Here is a 21,154-nt window from a genome sequence, read left to right as displayed (position 1 = left end):
AGGATAGTGTTTGGACCAGAATGATGGCAACAAGGGTGTTGACAAGTAGGTGGATTCTGGGTGTATTTTGAAATTTTTTTTACTTGAGCCACTGGAAAGATAAAGCTGCCTTCACCAAAAATGGGGAAGACTTCAAAAGGAGTAGATTTGCTGGATGGGGTAAAGGTGAGGTGGTGGTGGTAGAGGTTAATGTCAGGAGCTCAGTTGTAGACATGCTGAATTTCAGTAAGATATGCAAGTAGGTAGCTGGAGATATGGGTCTAGGGTTCAGAGTAGAGGTCCAGTTAGACATATATATTTGGGGATCACTTTCATGTAGATGGTATTTAACTCCATGGCATTAGATGAGTTCACTAGGCTATGAATATAGATAGAAAAAATAAGTCAAAGGATGAACACGGCAGAAAAAGTAGGGAAACTGGGTAAAGGAAATGTCCTGCAATCCAAGTTAGGAAAAAAAAAAAAAAAAAAAACAAGAGAGAGAAGAATGAAGAATGAACAGTTTGGTCAAATGCTGTTGATGAGTAGGATGACAACAAATGACCATTAGATTTAGTATTGTGGAGGTGCGTAGACTTTGGTAAAAATCATTTTGGTGGAATAAGGGCAAAAACCTGATCAGAGTACATTCAAGAAAGTATATATACATGGGGACTTCAGAAAGCTCACGGGAAAAATGGAATTAAAAGATAAAAATAAAGAACATAAACTTTATTTCTCAACATAAGCTCCATTAAGTTTAAGACACTTGTAAGCACTGATAACAGCCATTTAGTCCATCCCTAAAGAACTGAGGGTCCTGGGATTTAAGCATATCAACACAGTCTTATTTTACATTATGAAGAAAAGTGGATGCCCTCTAAGATTTTTTTAAGATGAGAAAGCGAGTGCTGCCCCGTGGCACATGGGACAGTTAGCGGGTTTCCTCAGACCTCCCTTGGCCAGTTTGGTAACTACCCTAGCTATTTTATTCCCGTGGCCACGCTTCTGGCGTCTCAGAGTGTCTTCGGTTGTGCCACAGCAACTCAGGCTGTAGTCTACTTGTCCAGCCCTTAGGGAGGTTCTGCCTTAGGCTGCAGGTCTCATTCCACAAATACCAGCCCAGAGATCTTCCTCTGATCTCCGCTGTGGCCGCTGAGGCTTTCATTTCAGAATTTGGCTCTTGCCTGTGCTGGAGAAGATTCAGAGTGAAGAAAATCCGCCGGCATCGCCTGAGTGCCGCTCCCGAGAAGGGCGCTGCTTCCCCTGGGAAGGGGGACAAAGACCCCCTGCCACCGGCCCATGAGGATATTGCCGTGAAAGGCTCAGCGGCTGCAGCAAGAACCGGACCGGCACCAGAGCAGCGGCGGCGGCGGCAGCAGCAGGAGCAGCAGCAGCAACAGCGGTACCGCCTCCTCACCCGGCGGCGGCAGCGGTGGCACCTCCTCACCCAAACATCAGGGCCCTCCAGACCCAGGTGCCCCAACATATCGGGCTGAGCTGGAGCCGAAGGGCGGCGGCCGCACCCAGACTGGGGACTCCACGCGCTGCCCCGGATTCTCCTCTGAGTCTGCCTGCTGTGTGCATCAGACTGCCCAGTGGAACAGAAGATACTCTGCTCATTTCATCTAATCTGTGAACTGTGAACCGCCTTCCACAAGGAATAAACATCAATAAAAAGATAGCAGAAATACGAAAAATCAAGAAACTACACCACCAAAAGATAATAAATCTCAAGCTATAGGTCCTATAGAACAAGAAGCCCTTGAAATGACTGAAAAGGAATTTTGAGTGATAATTCTAAGGAAACTGAATGAGATACAAGAAAACTCAGCTAGACATCATGATGAAACGAGGAAAAGTATACAGGACCTGAAAGAGGAAATGTACAAGGAAATCAGTGCCCTGAAAAAATATGTAGCAGAACTCGCCGAACTGAAGAAGTTATTCAGCGAAATAAAAAATACAATGGACAGTTTAACCAGCACACTTGTGGAAGTTGAAGAGAGAACCTCTGAACTTGAAGATGGGCTGTTTGAGATAACACAAGCTGACAAAAAAAAAAAAAGAAAAAAGAACCAAAGGCATTGAAGAAAATCTGAGAGAGATATCAGACAACCTTATGTGCTCAAATATCCTTGTCATGGGTATTCCAGAAGGGGAGGAAAAAGGAGATTGCATTGAAAACATATTCAACAAAATAGTGGCAGAAAACTTCCCAGGTATAGGAAAAATCACAAATCTTCAGATCCTGGAAACTCAATGATCTCCAAATGTATTCAACCCAAAAAGGTCTTCTCCAAGACATGTTATAGTCAAATTGGCAAAACTCAAAGACAAAGAGAGAATCTAAAAAGCTGCAAGAGAGAAGCCTCAAATGACTTATAAGGGAGCCCCAATCAGGCTAACATCAGACTTTTCATCACAAACCCTAAAAGCCAAAAAGGAAAGAGATGATATATTCAAAATACTAAAAGACAGAGATTGTCAGCCACGAATACTCTACCCTGCAAAGCTATCCTTCCGAAATGAAGGGCAAGTAGAATATTTCTCAGACAAACAAAAACTGCGGAAGTTCACTACCACACGACCACCCTTACAAGAAATTCTCAAGGGAGTACTGGGTTTGGTTCCTGAAAAATAACTACCACTGCCATAAAAACCCAAGAAAAATCAAAACTCACTAGTATAATAAAAATGGCATTCATGAAGAGAAAACAAACAAACAAAAATGTTATCTACATCCTAAGGAACCAACAAACACAGAAAACAAACTAAATCAGAAAGCAAGGAACAAAAGACACCTAAGACAAACAAACAACAATCAATAAAATGCTAGGAATAAATCAATGCTTTTCAATAACAACTCTTAATGTAAAAGGCTTAAATTCCCCAATCAAAAGACACAGACTGGCTGACTGGATTAAAAAGGAGGACCCAACTGTATGCTGCCTTCAAGAGACCCACCTCACCCATAAAGATTCACATAGACTAAGAGTGAAAGGATGGAAAAAGATTTAACATGCAAACAGAATAGAAAAACGAGCTGGAGTAGCTATTCTCATATCTGACAAAGTAGACTTTAAACTAAAAACCATAAAAAGAGACAATGAGGGACACTGCTTAATGATAAAAGGACTGATCCATCAAGAAGACATAACAATCATAAGTATGTACACACCCAATGTTGGAGCAGCCAGATTTATAAAACGAACTCTATTAGACCTAAAGAAGGAAATAGACACTACTACCATACTAGCAGGGGACCTGAACACCCCACTGTTAATATTAGACAGATCATCTAGGCAAGGAATCAGCAGAGAAACACAAGATCTATACAATACTCTAGACCAATTGGACTTGGTAGATATCTACAGAACATTCTATCCAACAACCTCAGAATATTCATTCTTCTCATCAGCACATGGATCATTCTCCAGGATAGATCACATATTAGGTCACAATCAAGTCTTAACAAATTCAAAAAAATTGGAATTATCCCATGTATTTTCTCAGACCATAATGGATTAAAACTAGAAATCAATAACAAATGAAATTCTGGAAACTATACAAACACATGGAAATTAAACAGCATTCTACTTAATGACATATGGATCCAAGAAGAAATCAAGCAGGAAATCAAAAAATTTATTGAAACTAATGAAAATAATAATACATCATACCAAAAGCTGTGGGATACTGCAAAAGCAGTGTTAAGGGGGAAATTTATTGCATTAAATGCTCACCTCAAAAGAATGGAAAGATGGCAAGTGAACAACCTAACACTTCACCTTAAAGATCTTGAAAAACAAGAACAATCCAAACCTAAAGTTAGCAGACGGAAAGAAATCATTAAGATCAGAGCAGAACTTAATGAAATTGAAACCAAGAAAACAATACAAAAGATCAATGAATCAAAAAGTTGGTTTTTTGAAAAGATAAATAAAATTGAAAAAACCATTAGCATGGCTAACAAAAAAAAGAAGAGAGAAGATTCAAATAGCAAAAATTAGAAATGAAAAAGGTGATATTACAACTGATTCATCTGAAATACAAGGAATCATTCAAGACTACTATAAACAACTATATGCCAACAAGTTTGAAAATCTGGAGGAAATGGATAAATTTCTGGACACACACAAGCTCCCAAAACTGAGCCATGAAGATGTAGAAAATCTGAACAGACCAATAACAATAAAGGAGATTGAAGCTGTTATCAGAAAGCTCCTAACAAAGAAAAGCCCAGGACCAGATGTATTCACAGCAGAATTTTACCAAACATTCAAAGAGGAATTAACACCGATTCTTTACAAACTATTCCGAAAGATTGAAACATGCAAATCTCCCAAACTCATTCTATGAAGCAAACATCATCCTGATACCAAAACCAGGTAAAGATATAACCAAAAAAGAAAACTACAGGCTGATATCGTTGATGAATATCGATGCAAAATCCTCAGTAAAATATTAGCAAACAGAATACAACAACATATACGTAAAATTATTCACCACGATCAAGTGGAATTCATTCCAGGGATGCAAGTTTGGTTCAACATACGGAAATCAATAAATGTGATACACCATATTAATAAACTCAAACACAAGGACCATATGATCATCTCTATAGATGCTGAAAAAGCATTTGATAAAATTCAACACTCATTCATGACAAAGACCCTCTATAAGTTAGGCATAGAAGGAAAGTATCTCAACATAATTGAAGCCATATATGATAAACCCACTGCCAATATCATCCTGAATGGGGAAAAGCTGAAAGCTTTTCCTTTAAGAACAGGAACTAGACAAGGATGCCCACTCTCACCACTCCTATTCAACATAGTGTTGGAAGTACTAGCCAGAGCAATCAGAGAAGAAAAGGAAATAAAGGGCATCCAGATCGGAAAAGATGAAGTCAAATTGTCCCTGTTTGCAGATGACATGATCCTATATATGGAACAGCCTAAAGCCTCTACAAAAAAACTCTTGGAGGTGATAAATGATTTCAGCACAGTAGCAGGATACAAAATCAACACACAAAAATCAGTAGCATTTCTTTTCTCCAATAGTGAACATGCAGAAAGAGAAATCAAGAAAGCCTGCCCATTTACAATAGCCATCAAAAAAATAAAATACTTAGACCTTGAGTTAACTAAGGCTGTGAAAAATCTCTGTAATGAGAACTATAAACCACTGCTGAGAGAAATTAGAGAGGATACAAGAAAATGGAAAGATATCCCATGCTCTTGGATTGGAAGAATCAATATAGTGAAAATGTCCATACTACCCAAAGTGATATACAAGTTTAATGCAATCCCCATCAAAATTCCACTGGCATTTTTCTCAGAAATGGAAAGCACTATGCAGACATTTATATGGAACAATAAAAGACCACGCATAGCCAAAGCAATGCTGAGCAAAATAAATAAAGCTGGAGGCATAACACTACCTGACTTTAAGCTATACTGCAAAGCTATAATAACCAAAACAGTATGGTACTGGCATAAAAACAGACACACTGATCAATGGAATAGAATAGAGAATCCAGAAATCAACCCACATACCCACAGCCATCTGATCTTTGACAAAGGCACCAAGCCTATATGCTGGGAAAGAGATTGCCTCTTTAGCAAATGGTGCTGGGAGAACTGGATATCGATATCCAGAAGAATGACACTAGACCCATACCTTTCACCATACACTAAGGTCAACTCAAAATGGATTAAAGAATTAAACATACACCCTGAAACAATAAAACTTCTTAAAGAAAACATAGGAGAGACACTTCAGGAAATAGGACTGGACACAAACTTCATGAATATGACCCCAAAAGCACGGGCAACCAAAAGAAAAATAAACAAATGGGATTATATCAAACTAAAGAGCTTCTGCACAGCTAAAGAAACATTTAACCGAGTTAAAAGACAACCAACAGAGTGGGAGAAAATATTTGCAAAATATACATCTGATAAAGGATTAATATCCAGAATATATAAGGAACTCAAACAACTTTACAAGAAGAAAACAAGCAACCCAATTAAAAAATGGGCAAAAGAGCTAAGTAGGCATTTCTCTAAGAAAGATATACAAATGGCCAACAGACATATGAAAAAATGCTCAACATCACTCGGCATCTGGGAAATGCAAATCAAAACTACACTGAGATACCATCTCACCCCAGTTAGGATGGCTAAAATCGAAAAGACTCTGAACGATAAATGCTGGCGAGGTTGCGGAGAAAAAGGAACTCTCATACATTGTTAGTGGGACTGCAAAGTGGTGCAGCCTCTATGGAAAATGGTATGGAGGTTCCTCAAACAATTGCAGATACATTTGCCATATGACCCAGCTATCCCACTGCTGGGAATATACCCAGAGGAATGGAAATCATCAAGTCAAAGGTATACCTGTTCCCCAATGTTCATCGCAGCACTCTTTACAATAGCCAAGAGTTGGAACTAGCCCAAATGTCTATCATCGGATGAGTGGATACGCAAAATGTGGTATATCTACACAATGGAATACTACTCAGCTGTAAAAACGAATGAAATACTGCCATTTGCAACAACATGGATGGACCTTGAGAGAATTATATTAAGTGAAACGAGTCAGGCACAGAAAGAGAAATACCACATGTTCTCACTTATTGGTGGGAGCTAAAAATAAATAAATAAATTCACACACACACACACACACACACACACACACACACACACACACACACACACACACACACACACACACACACACACAAACCACGGAGGGGGGGAGGACATAACAACTACAATTCCTTGAAGTTGGTACGACATGCAAACTGAAAGGACATTGTTGGGTGGGAGGGGGGAGATGGAGGAGGGAGGGAGGTTCCAGTAATGGGCAACAATTATCAACCACATTGTATATTGACAAAATAAAATTAAGAAAAAAATTTTTAAAAAATAAATAAATAAAAGATTTTTTTAAAATGAGGGGAAAAAGGATGTCAGAAGGAGCCAAATCAGGACTGTAAGGTGGATGCTTAATGATCTCCCATCGCAATTGTCACAAAACTGCCCTTATTTGTTGAGCAGGAGCATTGTCATGGTGGAGAAGAACTCTGGTGAAGCTTTCCCAGGTGTTTTTATGTTAAAGCTTTGGCTAACTTTCTCCAAGCACTTTCATAATAAGCAGATGTTGTCATTCTTCAGTCCTCCAGAAAGTCAACAAGCAAAATACCTTAAGCATCCCAAAAAAACTTTTGCCATGAAGTTTGCTTTGACTGTATCACTTCCACCTCTTGGTAGCCGTGGCTTTGATTGTGCTTTGTTTTGCGGATCATTCTGGTAAAGCCGTGTTTCATCTCCTGTTAACAGTTCTTCAAAGAGATGCTTCAGGATCTTGATCCAGCTTACTTAAAAGTTCCATTGAAAGCTCTGCTCTTCTCTGCAGCTGATCTAGGCATAATAGTTTTGGCATTCATCAAGTAGAAAATTTGCTCAGCTGTAATTTTTCAGTCAAAATTGTGTAAGCTGAACCAAATTGAGATGTCTATGGTATTGGCTACTGTTTATGCTGTTAATTGTTGGTCCTCTTCAATTTGGACACAAAGAATATTAAAGGAAAGATGAATAATTTGTACCTGCAGGGATAGATCGAGTCCAGATAAGGTTTTAGTTCATTTAAGATGGGAGATATAACAGTATGTTTACATGCTGAAGTGAATAATCCAGTAGAGCGAGAAAACTTGTGATGCAGGAGAGAGAGAATTGCTAGAGCAATGTCCTTCAGTAGGCACAAAAGGAATGGAATCTAGTGCATGTGTAGAGGGATTGTCCTAAACTAAAATAATACATAATTCATCCAGAGAAACAGGAAAGAAAGAGAGAATATAGGCAGACACAGGCAGATGCATAGATTTGACAGTGGGAGTATGTGATGCAGTTTTCTCATTTAAGCTGAAAGTAAAAATGAGAAAGGAGGTGTTGATATTTGAGGAAAGAGAAGATATAAAATAATGGCTTTGGGAGTATAGAAGAAAATGAACCAAGAAAATATAGGTTGCTGGCACATTAAGTACCCAGATTAAATTAATGATCCATAATTTAACTCAAGACCTGTCATCATGGTTGAGTGTTTTTGTTTTTTTCCCCAGCTTCACATAGTTGCACAGTGTGGCACTACTGCTAATGTCTGGAATCCTGTAGACATTGTCAATTGTAGTGCTCTTAATCCTGTTTGTGACTCCAGGTCTAGCTAGGCAACCATGCTAGTCATCGGGCTCTTTTACCTTATGGTATCCTGCACCAACTGGGCTGATTGTAAAGCTAAGGCTGGGTCTGGAGCTCCCAGACCCCTCAAACCCATTCACAGACTGTGTCACAAGCCCTTCATATGCCAGGTTGGGTCACCAGACCCCTTCATGCAGGTCTGTGAGCTAGGTAACTAGCAAAAAGGTCCTTGGAAGCTATAGGTTGGAAAGCATGCCTGTGCAGGGCAGATGCCCAAGGCAGATGCCCGCCTGCCTGCTTCACTAAAGCTCCTCTTTACCCCTCTCTCTCTCTCTCTCTCCCCCCTCTCGCTCTCTCAAGAACACAAGAATAGCAACAAAACTAAAAGTATACATTGGTGTGCATGCACACTAACTCCACACACACACAATTTGCTTACAAAGAATGTGCTAAAACCACACCCAACTGGACTGAGGTGAGGGCCCTGACCAAGCTATTGTATTTTCCCAACAATCCACCCCTTCAGGGTCCTCGCTGTACAATCTACACCTTCAGAATCTTCCTTGATGTTCCCTTGGCGAGGATAAATGACCCTTACATTTACATATTACACATTCCATCCCAGTCCCAAAAGTCTTTAGCTTGTTGCAGCACCAACTCAAAAGTCCAAAGTCTCATCTGAGACTAAAGGCAAAACTCCTTTCAGCCGTGAACCTGTGAAGAGTCAAAAACAAGTTTATCTACTTCCAAGATACAGTGGAAGAGACATTGGGTACATATTCCCATTCCAGAAGGGAGGAACAGAGAAGAAAAACAGTCCCCAAACAAATCCAAAACCCAAACAGGGCAAACATTAAGCACACTGGGGCACCTGGATCCCCAAAGCATTGGGCAACCTCACTCCTACAGCTTCACCAGGTATAGCCCATTGTGCTGCCCTGGTGCCCATGGCTTTTCCAGGCCAGCACTGCACTCTGCCAGCAGCCCCACAGTTCTGGGCTCCTGGTAGCAGTCCCACCATCCTGGCTCCACTAGACATTTCTTCAGTGGGGGTTCACTGTGGGGGCTCTGGTCCCACTTTTCTGCTCCATATTGCTCCGTAGATGACCTCCACAGTGGCTCCACCCCTGCAGCAGGTCTCTGCCTGAGTCTCCCAGCTTATTCATACATCTTCCGAAATCTAGGTGGAGGCTGCCACGCCTCCACTGCTCTCACATACTGCTGCCTGCAAACTTAACACAACCTGAACGCCATCGAGGTTTTCTGCTTTTGCTCTTCAGAGGTGCTGAGGCAGGATTACTCCAGCCAGAGTGGCTGGGATGCAGGGAGCAGTTTGCCGAGAGCAGCAGTGCCCCAGGTCTGTGCTCCAGGAAGACTCAGTCCTCCTAAGATGGGAGGGGCACTTTCCCAAACTTCTCCAATGCCCTCAGGGCCTGTGATGGGTGGGGCACCCTTCCAGACTTCTCAAATGCGTTTAAGACTTTTCTCCCCATTGTCTTAGCTGTTAGCATCTGGCTGCCTCATCTTCAAGATAATGTCTTTAGCAAACAGTTTAAGTGCTTCACCCTTGCATTTTTCTCCAGCTCTCTACTTTTAACGGAATGGCCAGGCTGCAAATTTTCCAATTCTTTATACTCTGCTTCCCTTTGTATTCTGGCTTTTGAATTACTTCAATCAGCTTGGCTTACACTGGCTATTCACTCAGTCTCAGGCAGTTTTGCAGCATTTGCCCACACAGTTCAAACAGCTGCATTTTCCCAGTCCATCGAGGAGTGGCTGCTCTGCCCCTGTGCATATCTGCAGCTATTCTGTAACCACTGCCACAGAGACAGGCATGTAGTAATGGAGAGTAACTTTTCCACCTTTTCACCAGGTGAAAACATACTTGAAATTCTGCAGGGGCACCCGTCCTTAGGTCATCTGCCCATCTGCATGTGGCACTCTTTTCTTGGGTTTTATGACACCTGGCTGGCTATCAGGTTTAGGTGGCACCCTCTAAGCAATTTGCCTTCAGACAAATGCAACATGCGTTTACTACATAGTCTCTAAAGCACTTTACACCATCTACCCCTAGATCCCATAGCTGGAGCTGCCAGGGGCTCTCCCTGTTTGTGCTGCTTTACTGTCTCAATTTCTTGTGCACAACAGGTCATGCCTGGAGACGCACGGTTTCCCCAGCTCACCACTGTATTGGTCATCTTCCCTGGTGTGAGAGGCATGAGGAGTGGCCAGTCGCTGCATGTTGTGCTCCAGGACATTCATCCATGCTTCCAACAACTCTGCTTTCTGCCACAAATCTTGATCAGTTTGCAGCATAGTGAGCAATAGCCAGGCTCCAGTCAGCAGAAAAGTGGCCACCGCGCACCACGTGCTCAAGGACAGCCACATTTCCTCCCCTTCCCAAGGGGTTTCCTGCCTTAGTGCCTGGTCTGTGGTGCCTTGCAGTATGCTATGCAGCAACCAGATCCCAGTCAAAAGGAAGGTGGCCATAGGGCAGAGCATATTCACAAGTAGCCACATTTCCTCTTACTTGCAAAGGCTTTCCTCTCCTGTACCTGCTCAGAATCCTGCTGACTACACCAAATTGTGGCGCTACTGCTAATGTCTGGGATCCTGTTGACATCGCCAGTTGTAGCACTCTTAATCCTGTTTGTGACACCAATTGCCTAGCTAGGCAACCACACTAGTTGTTGGGCTCTTTTACCTGCCGGTAATACTGCACTGACTGGGCTGATTGTAAAGCTAAGGCTGGGTCTGGAGCTCCCATACACCTCAACCCCATTCACAGACTGCGTCACAAGCCCTTCATATGCCAGGCTGGGCCACCAGACCCCTTCACGCAGGTCTGTGAGCTAGGTAACTGGCCAAAAGGTCCTTGGAAGCTGTAGGTTGGAAAGCATGGCTGTGCAGGGCAGATGCCCACCCACCTGCTTCACTAAAACTTCTCTCTCTCTCTCTCTCTTTCTCTCTCTCTCTCTCAAACACAGGAATAGCAACAAAACTAAAAAGATACATTGGCATGCATGTGCCCTAACTACACACACACACACAATTTGCTTACAAAGGATGTGCTAAAACCACACACAGCTGGACCCATGGTGAGGGCCCTCACCAAACTATTCAATCTTCCCATCACACAGATTAAGTTAAAATCTAGTGTATCTATCTAAAATTTGAGGTTCCATAAGGCCAATAGATCAGATGACTGCCACTGAAAAAATATTACAGTTTCAATGAGGAGGGGGCACACCACTACATAGGGAAGCATGGGGCAGCACTGAGGTCTGTAAAGATGGAGAGGAATTGGGAGGGAGGGGATTGTGGGCAAGAGCCTTTATTGTGGTTTCTTGCAGGAACTAGGTGAGGCAGGCTCAAGATTGGCTACTTTGAATTTTGGGTGATGGGTATAGGGGCTGTCACTATTCGTCAGGCACTTGGCTGTGTGGTGATTAGGGTAGGTTTAGTGACCCAGAGTGTGAGAGCTTTATAAAGGAGGTGATTGGGGGTGTGGACTCTGGATTGGTTGTTTGTATTTGAAAAGTGCACACCTGGGAAAAGGAATCCACCTGGGGGAGAGGGGGCAGGGGAGGGAGCCAGGAGGTCAAGGCAAAGTAATTTAGGCATATTATCCAGTTGTTCAGAACAAGGTTTGTCTGGCTTATGCATATAGGGCAGATGTTAAAACACCAAGTTTACAGAAGGTAAAAACATAATTAATACACAGGCACAGGCTGAAAGTAAGAGGGTGATTGGAATTAACCGTGGTTTTGGTTTTGTAGCAAGTACAGTGAAATAAAAGAAGGGAAATGGGGGGTGAGAATTTAAGTAAAGAGTGATTATAATAATTAACCTTAAGCTCAAGAGGGAAGAGATGGCATGAGAGGGGCAGGCAAGGGAGTAAAACATGGTAGAATCAAGGGCTTGAAGGTCATAATAGGGTTGAAGGAAAGCTGAAGTTGGAGGTTAAGCCTGGCTAGTTAGCTCAGTTGGTTAGAGTGTGGTGTTATAACAGCAGTGTCGAGAATTCAGATCTCTATGCCAGACAGCTGCCAAAACCCAAAAACAAGCAAAAAACCCAGAAGTCAGAGTTTAAGAGTGTACAAACTGGAAAAATAGGAAGTGGGGTTGACCTTGCTAAAGACAAGATCAGGTATATGACCATGGGAGTAAGTGGCTGAAGTAGCAATGTGGGTAAGATCTTTTATGTGAGAAGATTTCAAGGAGCTAAGATGTCAAGCTATTAGAAGGATTACCTTCATGAATATTGAAATACTGTAGTCAAGAATTAGGGCTGGCCAGTTGCTGTTGTTCAGTTGGTCAGAGTGTGGTGTTGGTAACACCAAGGTCCAGGGTTTGATCCCTGTCACCAGCCAGCCCCCTCCCGCCCCCAAAAAAATCCAGGAGTAGTATTTGAGAGAGAGCCAGTGATTTGGAATATAAAGTCTTCAGAGGATAGGAGAAGGGAGGTGGTACTGACTACAACTGCCATAAGGAAGTGGAATATACGTGGTCATTGAAACCATGGATTTTGGTAAATTTACTCAGGAATAGCTTATATAGTGAGAGAATAGAGAACAGGTTTGAGCCTAAGTGTAGTTTGCAAAAGAGGAACTTAAAGGAAAAATAGGATGGTAGGACTGGATTTTGTAAAGATAGTAGGGCAAAAGATCAAGGAGAAAAAAATTCAAGAGAGTTGAAGGTAATGGCAAAAGAATGATTCAATTGATGAATTCTAGATTCTGGATTTAGTAGAGAAAGAAGAAAAATCTAAAATAGGTACTGACTAATTGGTAGAAAATGGAAGGTTTAGGTGAGTAGAGGTCTGAGAAGGTTGAAGAATAGGAGACAGAGATGTCACAGAAACAAGTTTGAGAAGTCGATTTTAAGAAGGGGAAATGGTCAGCTGTCAGATGCTATAAAGATAAGTACTGAAAAGAGTCACTTGGATTCAACAATTTGAAGGATTAGGTGCTTTTAATAAAAATAGTCCATGCAGTAGGAGAGGGAGAGGGTAGAGCTAGACTGCAGTGATTTTTGTAACAAATAAGAGGAGTAGGGAAGTAAACAGTATTATTGACTAGTACTTTAAGAAGTTGAACTGTGAAAGGAAGGAGAGACAAAGTAATAGGTAGAGGAAGACATAGCAAAAGGAAGGATTTTGAAGTTGAGGGTATGACTGGAGCATAATTATATGCTCATGGGAAAAAGACAGAAGGAAATAAGATTTAGGAGACCTGGAATCATTCATGGAGAAGAGTCCCCAAGAAAGCTGTAAGAGACAGGTTTCAGAGAACAGATGAAACATGAGTCTTAGATAATAATGGCAACCCTTTTACTGAAAGAGAAAAAAAAGGATGAGGAGTGATTGAGATGAGTTTGTAGGAGACAGAAAAAGAATTTAAAGAAAGTGGAAAAATAATTTGAAGGAGTATACTTTTATTTTCTTAGACTTGTTGGGGATAAAATCCTTTAGAGACTTAAGGAAGGAGGATAAGGTAGGATATGTAAGAATGTAAATTTGAAATAGTGCAGAAATGAAATTCATTTACTCACGTTTAGAAAAAATAAAAAATATTTATTTAGTGCCCACTAGGCACTGTGCTGGGTGCTAGGGATACAGCAACTAGCAAGACAAAGTTCCTGATGTATATACGATTGTAGAGTAATGAGGAATAGACAAAAACAAGCAATGTCAAGTAGTGATAAGTTCTATGAAGAAAAAAGAAACATGAAAACTGGATTGATTGATGTCATTTAAAAATATTTATTCTTGTCTGATCTTCTATGATTTAAAAAGTAAACATATTATTAAAAATGTTTTCTTTGGAAGCATATTTCCTTTTTATAATCTAAGGGAAGATAATCCTCATTTTATAGAAATCCATAGTATGGAGTAGTAGAATGAATAAAATGATAAGGTAGGTCCTTGTCTTAAGCAATTTAAGAGTAAATCCAAGTGAAATAATATTTTTTCTCCTGGATACAAATATTTTGATTATAACTTCTCTTCCTATTCTAATTATATATTTTTTAATTATTATTTAAAAATTATATAATTATTAAAATATTTAAAATTATATAATTGTATAATAATTACTAATTCTATAATTTATAATTATATAATTTTTAATAGGGAACATGATATTCTTAGGTTTTATTAATCATGTTTAGATCTGCCTGTGTAACTACACTGTACACTCATTGGTGTTTATTATGTGCCTAGTACTTCTTAAACATAATACATAAATTAATTCATTTAATCCTCATAATAACCTATGAGTTAGGTACTATTATCATCTCCATTTTACACATAAGGAAACTAATACCCAGAGAAGTCAGTGCAGACTTTGGATCAGACTGCCTGGGTTCAAATCTCAACTCTAATAGAAATGTTTCCCTTTAAGCCTCTGTAATGTTCTATAAAATAATAATAATAGAAACCTCTTAGAGTTGTGGTGAGGAAAAAGTGACATAATGCATGTAAACTCTTTAGAACTATGCTTATACATAATAAGCTCTAGAGTATTTATTATTATTTCTTGTTACATGCTGATTGTTCATGTTCCTAAATGAATGTCTGCTTTTTTATCATTGGTTGATTTTTTTTTTTCCCCAATCCTGGATCCTCTGTATTATATATTTTTTTCCTTATATAGGAACAGTAGCACACAACCAAAGAAGTCTATTAGCTTTACTGGCACAATAAAAGGACCTCCAATGAAAGGATATATTGGTGCAAATCAAAGCAGAATGGCTATGTCAAAAACCATGCTTATTCCACCTGAGTTGAAAACAATAGAAAAAATGAATATTGCTAGCACAAAGATAGCACAGGTAATATTCTTTAGATTTCTGAGTTTATTTAAAAATAACATCATGAAAAACTTGATTGGAATGTTAAAAATAGAAAATGTACTTCTTTCAAATAATTACTTCTAATTTTGAGGTATCGATTTGTTAGTTGTTATGGCATAACATTGCTTAGAACATAATATTGGCAGTTGGCTCCTGTAACTAGTTATTGATAATAAGAATATTAGAGTGGAAAGAGGAAAGTCTACTGCTGTGGATTGAATTGTCTCTCAAGTTTTATGTATTAGAAGCTTAATCCCCACTGACAATGTTAAGAGGGTGAGAAATCCTATTATGGTAATTGGAAGGTGGGGTCTTAAAGAGGTGATCAGATTTGTGAGGACTGTGTCCTTGTGAATGGCTTAATCCCTTAATAATGGTCATGGGTATGGTTCTGAGGGCTTTAAAAGAGGAGCCAGTGAGAAGATTAGTCTCTCTCTTCTGCTATCTGCCATATGACACCCTGCTTTGTTGTGAAGAGTCACTACCCACCAACAAGGCTTTCACCAGATGTGTTACTTAGACTTTGGACTTCCCAGCCTCCAAACCTGTAAGCAACAAATATTGTTTCTTTACAAATTACCCAGTTTCAGGTATTTATGTTATAAGCAACAGAATCGGATCAATACATCTCGACCTTAAGAACTGTTGCTTATGGTATTATAACTAATATACTACAGCTATAATCCATTCTTCTCAGCAAGGTACTCTTGAAAATATAAAATTAATTGTCATAAAGTGGGTTATTTTGTCTTTTTAGAAAACATAACTAAGAGTTGATTTTTTAAAATTTTTAATCAAAGTATAACATATATACAGAAAAGTATATAATATATAACTTTGAATGGGTTAGGCATTTCTTAGAACATTAAAAGCACAGTTCATAAAACTGGTAAATTAGACTTCATCAAAATTGAAACTTCTGCTCTTTGAAAGACACTACTAGCAGAATGAAAAGAAAATCCATACACTGGGAAAAATTATTTACAAAGCATAATCTGATAAAGTATTTGTAACTAAAATATATAAACAATCCTCAAAGCAATATTGACAACTCAATTAAAAAAAAGAGAACAAAATATTTCAACAAACACTTCCCCACAGTAGATATACAAATGATAAATGAGCACATGAAAAGATAATCAGCTTTAGTCATTAAGTAAATGCAAATTAAAACCATGAACTACTGTTTCATACCTAGTAGAATGGCTAAAATTAAAAGACTGACAATACCAAGTGTTGACAAATATATGAAGGAAATTTCATATACTGCTGGTAGATAAGGAAAGTAGAAAACAATTTGGCAGGTTATTAAATATTAAACATATACCTACTATATATTTCAGCTATTCCACTTCTAGGTATTTACCCAAGGGAAAAGAAGGTATATGTTTATATGAAGAGATATATATATGAATGTTTATAGCAACTTTATGTATAATAGCCCCAAATTAAAAACAACCCTATTGTAATTTCAGTAAAGAAACAAATATGTATTTTCACATACTAATGCATTAAATATTTATATAATTATGTATATTATAATAATTTTATATATGTGTGTGTGTGTGTGTGTGTGTGTGTGTGTGTGTGTGTGTGTGTGTGTATTTTAATGGTGAAAAACTGAAGGCTTTTCCCCTAACATTAGGAGCAAGAGAAAGATACCTGCTTTTGCCACTTCTCTAACATAGCAGTGGAAGACCTAACTAGAGCATTTAGGCAATAAAAAGTCATCTAACTGGAAAGAAAGAAGTAAAATTATCTTTTTTCACAAATGACATGATCATATATAGAAAACAGGAAAGATTACACACATACAGCCACACTGTTAGAACTAATAGATGAGCTTAACAAAGTTTCAGGATAGAAAATTAACACACAAAAATCAGTTGCATTTTTAACAGTGAACAATCCAAAAAGGAAATTAAGAAGATTCCATTTACAATAACATCAAAAGGGATAAAATATTTAGGAATAAACTTAACCAGGGAGGCCAAAGATTTGTATACTGAAAACTATAAAACATGCTGAAAGAAATGAAAGAAGACATCAATAAATGAAAGACATCCCTTGGTTATGGATTGGAAGACTTAATGTTGTTAAGATGTCATTACTACCCAAAGTGATCTATAGATTCAGTACGATCCTTATCAAAACCTCAATGACATTTTTTTCAGAAATAGAAAATCCCATCCTAAAATTCATATGGACTATCAAGATATCCCACATAGCCCAAATCTTGGATAAGAACAAAGTTGGAAGTCTTAGACTTTATTTCAAAATGAATTACAAATCAATAGTAATCAAAACGGTGTGGTTCTAAATATAGACATATAGGCCAATGGAATAGAGAGCACAGAAGTAAACCCTCACATGTATGCTCAAATAATTTTTAACAAGGATGGCAAGACTATGCACTGGGAAAAGGACAGTCTTGTCAAAAAATAGTGTTGGGAAAACTGAATATCCATATGCAAAAGAATGAAGTTGGACACTTACCTTACATCATATACAAAAATAAACTCAAAATGGATAGAAGACCTAAAGGTAATAAGCACTAAAACTATAAAACTCTTAGAAGAAAACAGGGAAAAAGCTTTATGCTATTGGATTTGGCAATGATTTTGGGGGGTATGACACCAAAAGCACATGCAGCAAAGGAAAAAATAGATATATTGGACTATACCAAAATTTATCAAATGACTCAGTGAAAAGGCATCCCACAGGAATGGTATGCAAATCATATATCTGACAAGGAATTAATATCCAGAATATATAAAGAACTCCTACAAATTAACAGCAACAAAAAACAGCCCAATTTAAAGACGGGCAAAGGACTTGAATAGATATTTCTACAAATAAGATATAAAAATAGACAATAAGCACATGGAAAAAACACATCACTAGTCATTAAGGAAATGTAAATCAAAACCACAGTGAAATAACACTTCACACCCATTATGATGGCTACTATTAAAAAAGCAAAAAAACAAGTATTGGCAAAGATGTGGAGAAACTGGCACAGTTGGTGAGATTGTATAATGGTGTAGCCACTATGGAAAATAATATTGTGGTTCCTCAAAGAAAAATAGAATTTCCATACAATCCAGGAATTTCACTTCTGGGTATACACCCAAAAGACTTGAAAGCAGAGTTTCGAATAGATGTTTGTACAACTATCTTTATAGTAGTATTATGAACAGTAGTCAAAAGGAGAAAGCAACTCGTGTCCATCAGGAGATGAATGGGTAAACAAAATGTGTATACATATAATGCAGTATTATTTAGCCTTAAAAAATGAAATTCTGACATATGCTATGTCAATGCTATAAGAAATACAGCTAAGTGAAATAAGCCATCAACAAAAGAACAAATATTGTATGATTATGCTTATATGAGCTACCTAAAGTAGTCAAATTTGTACATACAAAAAGTAAAATGGTAGTTGCGAGGGATTGGGGGAAGCGATAAAGGAGAGTTGTTTGATGGTACAGAGTTTCAGTTTTGCAAGATGAAAAGAGTTCTGCAGATGGATGGTGATGATGGTTGCACAATGCCAATATGTTAATGCCACTGAACTATACACTTTAAAATAGTTAAGAAGATAAATTTTGTTATGTGTAGTTTATCATAGTTTTTTAAAAAAAGATAATTAGAAGGAACAACTTTAGAGCATGAGGGCATGAAGTGCTCCAATGACCCATTTCCCAATAAAATTGGTTAAAATTATTTTTTAAAAACAATTATTTAATTCTTCTGGAAATGAACCTAAGGACAAACCACAAATGAATAGATTTTATTTTTTTTCTGTTCAAGAAGATCTATGAAAATTCACTAAGAAAGGTGAGAGTCTATATGACATTTGAACCAAGACTGCTCCCTTCCTCCCCACCCTCAGCCCAGTGAGATAGAAACTACACTCCAGACTGCTTTCATCCAGGAATGCAGGGAACTCTGTTCCCTCAGCTACCAGACAGAAGGCTTTCTTCTTAGGTTGCAGGACTTCAGTGTTCCTCATCCTGCCCCCAGCTGCCCACTGCTGAGGATAAGGCCCAGGTGAGTGTAGTAAAGAGTAAAGGACTCGCTTCTTCTGTCCAGACCCCACTCGTGAGGTCTACCTTTGGTATGGCTGGCACACAGAATACTTGGGCCTTGCCATGTCTCATAAGGAAGTGGTTTCATGCCTCAAGAAGCAAGCTGAGACCTCATGCTACTACACTTCCACTCAGTCTAGCACTCAATGACTAGAGTGTGAGGCTGTCACTCAAGGAGTCTCTACCCTGAGCTTCAGAGACCTGGTGCAGAGATTTTGCCTGGGTGAAGAAGCAGGCTATAAAACAGATAGCTCCTAATATCTTCCCAAGGGAGCCAACTTCATTTGCAACATAGTAGTGGAGAAGTTTAACCCTATGAGTACCCTCAAAAACAGTAGAGATTGTGGTGAAAGGCAGTTGGGATGAAATTCATGGATCTAATGAAGATACAGTTTAGGCTGTAGGCTGGCTAGTACACAGTCTCTGGGACCATGATATAAGGCAGCTGGGAGGGGTCCTTTGGAAGTCAGAACAAATATCAAACACTGACTTCAGAAACTATTCCACAGAAGAAGCCACAATTCAACTGAATTTTAGTTTGTAGAGAACATGCACTAGTTCATTGTTGAAAGCAATAGAGCAATCAGCTGGCAATTAATGGAGTTTAACTGCTAGATGTGAACAGAGAAAGAGTGGAATAGAGACTGCCAGTACCACTGTCATTCCAGGGTGGCTGTGGGCATACCCAAAGCTGTACCTTACTGAGGAGCAATATCAAAGTGTTAATACTGTGGGTGGTGTATATTTGTTTCCTTGGGCTGCCTTTATAAAGTACCACAAATCCTGTAAATTAAAACTGTAGAAATTTATTGTTTCACAGTTCTCGAGGCCAGAAATCTGAAATCAAGGTGTCAGCAAGCCATGTTCTCTCAGAATGTGATAGGGAAGGATCTGTTTCATGCTCCTCTCCTGGCTTCTAGTAGTCATTGTCCTGTGTGTCAGTGTCCAAATTTTGTATAAAGACACCAGTCTTATAGGATTAGGGCCCACCCTAATGTCCTCATCTTAACTTGAATCTGCAAAGACTTGTTTTTTAAAGAAGGCCCACAGTCTCAGGCACTGAGTTTAAGACTTTGACATAACATTTTAGTTGATAGAGTTCACTTCATAATGGGGATATATGCTGTGCTAAAATAACCCGTCCAGTCACTAAACAAGTAAACAAATAGCAAAAACAAGCTCCAGAGAGGAGGGAAGGACAAGTACCCAGAGTTGCTACAGTATGTTATCTAAAATTTACAGTTTCCAACAAAAAAAAAAAATTACAGGGCATGCAAACAAACAGGAAAGTATGACCCATGCACAAGAAAAAAACAGACAACAGAAACTGCCTGTGAAAGGGAGCAGAAGTCACATTTATCAGAAAGATTTCAAAGCAGCCATTAAAAATTTATTCACAGGTGTAAAGAAAGCCATAATTAACAAAAGGGAAGTGGGAGTCATTCTGAACCTATTTTGGTTCTGGGGGCTGCTCTCTCACCAGAAAAGTAAAGGAAGTTATGATGAAGGTGTCACATCATATAGAAAACATCAATAAAGAAATAGAGATTTACAAAAAGAACCAAATGGAAATTTTTGAAAAGCATAATAAGTGAAATATTAAAAATTCACTAGAGGAGCTCAACGGTAGATTTTAGTGGGTGGAAGAAAGAATTAGCAAACTTGAAGACAGTTACATATATTATGCAATATCCAAAAAAGATAAAGGGAAAAAAATGAAGGAAAATGAATAGAGCCTCAGAAAAATGTGGATCATTATTAAATGAACCAACACTCACATAATGGAAGAGGAAAGGAGACAGAAAGTAGAAAAAAAATATTTTTAAACAAATCCCTGAAAACATTTCAAATTTATTGAAAAACAACCTACCTATTCGGGAAGCTCTATGAACTCCAAATAGAATGAATGTGAAGTGACCCACAAAGAGGTGCATCACAGTAAACAGGCTGAAAGTCAAAGACAAGGAGAAAATCTCAAAAGCAGCAAGAGAAAAAGTGTCTCTTCTAACAGAACCCCAATAAGAT

The 21,154-nt window shown here is 38.8% G+C and overlaps 1 protein-coding gene across 1 annotated transcript in view; it reads left to right on the top strand.

Moving 5' to 3' along the window:
* DNAI4 (dynein axonemal intermediate chain 4) overlaps positions 1–21,154 on the top strand; it is a 126,026-nt gene that overhangs the window by 5,116 nt on the left and 99,756 nt on the right. The window contains exon 2 of the mRNA XM_063105770.1: positions 14,840–15,017. Within this exon, the coding sequence (XP_062961840.1) occupies positions 14,840–15,017 (178 nt within the window). The remainder of the gene's footprint in view (positions 1–14,839; positions 15,018–21,154) is intronic.

This window comes from Cynocephalus volans, chromosome 8 (genome assembly GCF_027409185.1).
Source record: "Cynocephalus volans isolate mCynVol1 chromosome 8, mCynVol1.pri, whole genome shotgun sequence".
NCBI lineage: Eukaryota > Metazoa > Chordata > Mammalia > Dermoptera > Cynocephalidae > Cynocephalus > Cynocephalus volans.
Note: the sequence above shows the minus strand (reverse complement) of the source record. Positions and strands in the feature narration are given on the sequence as shown.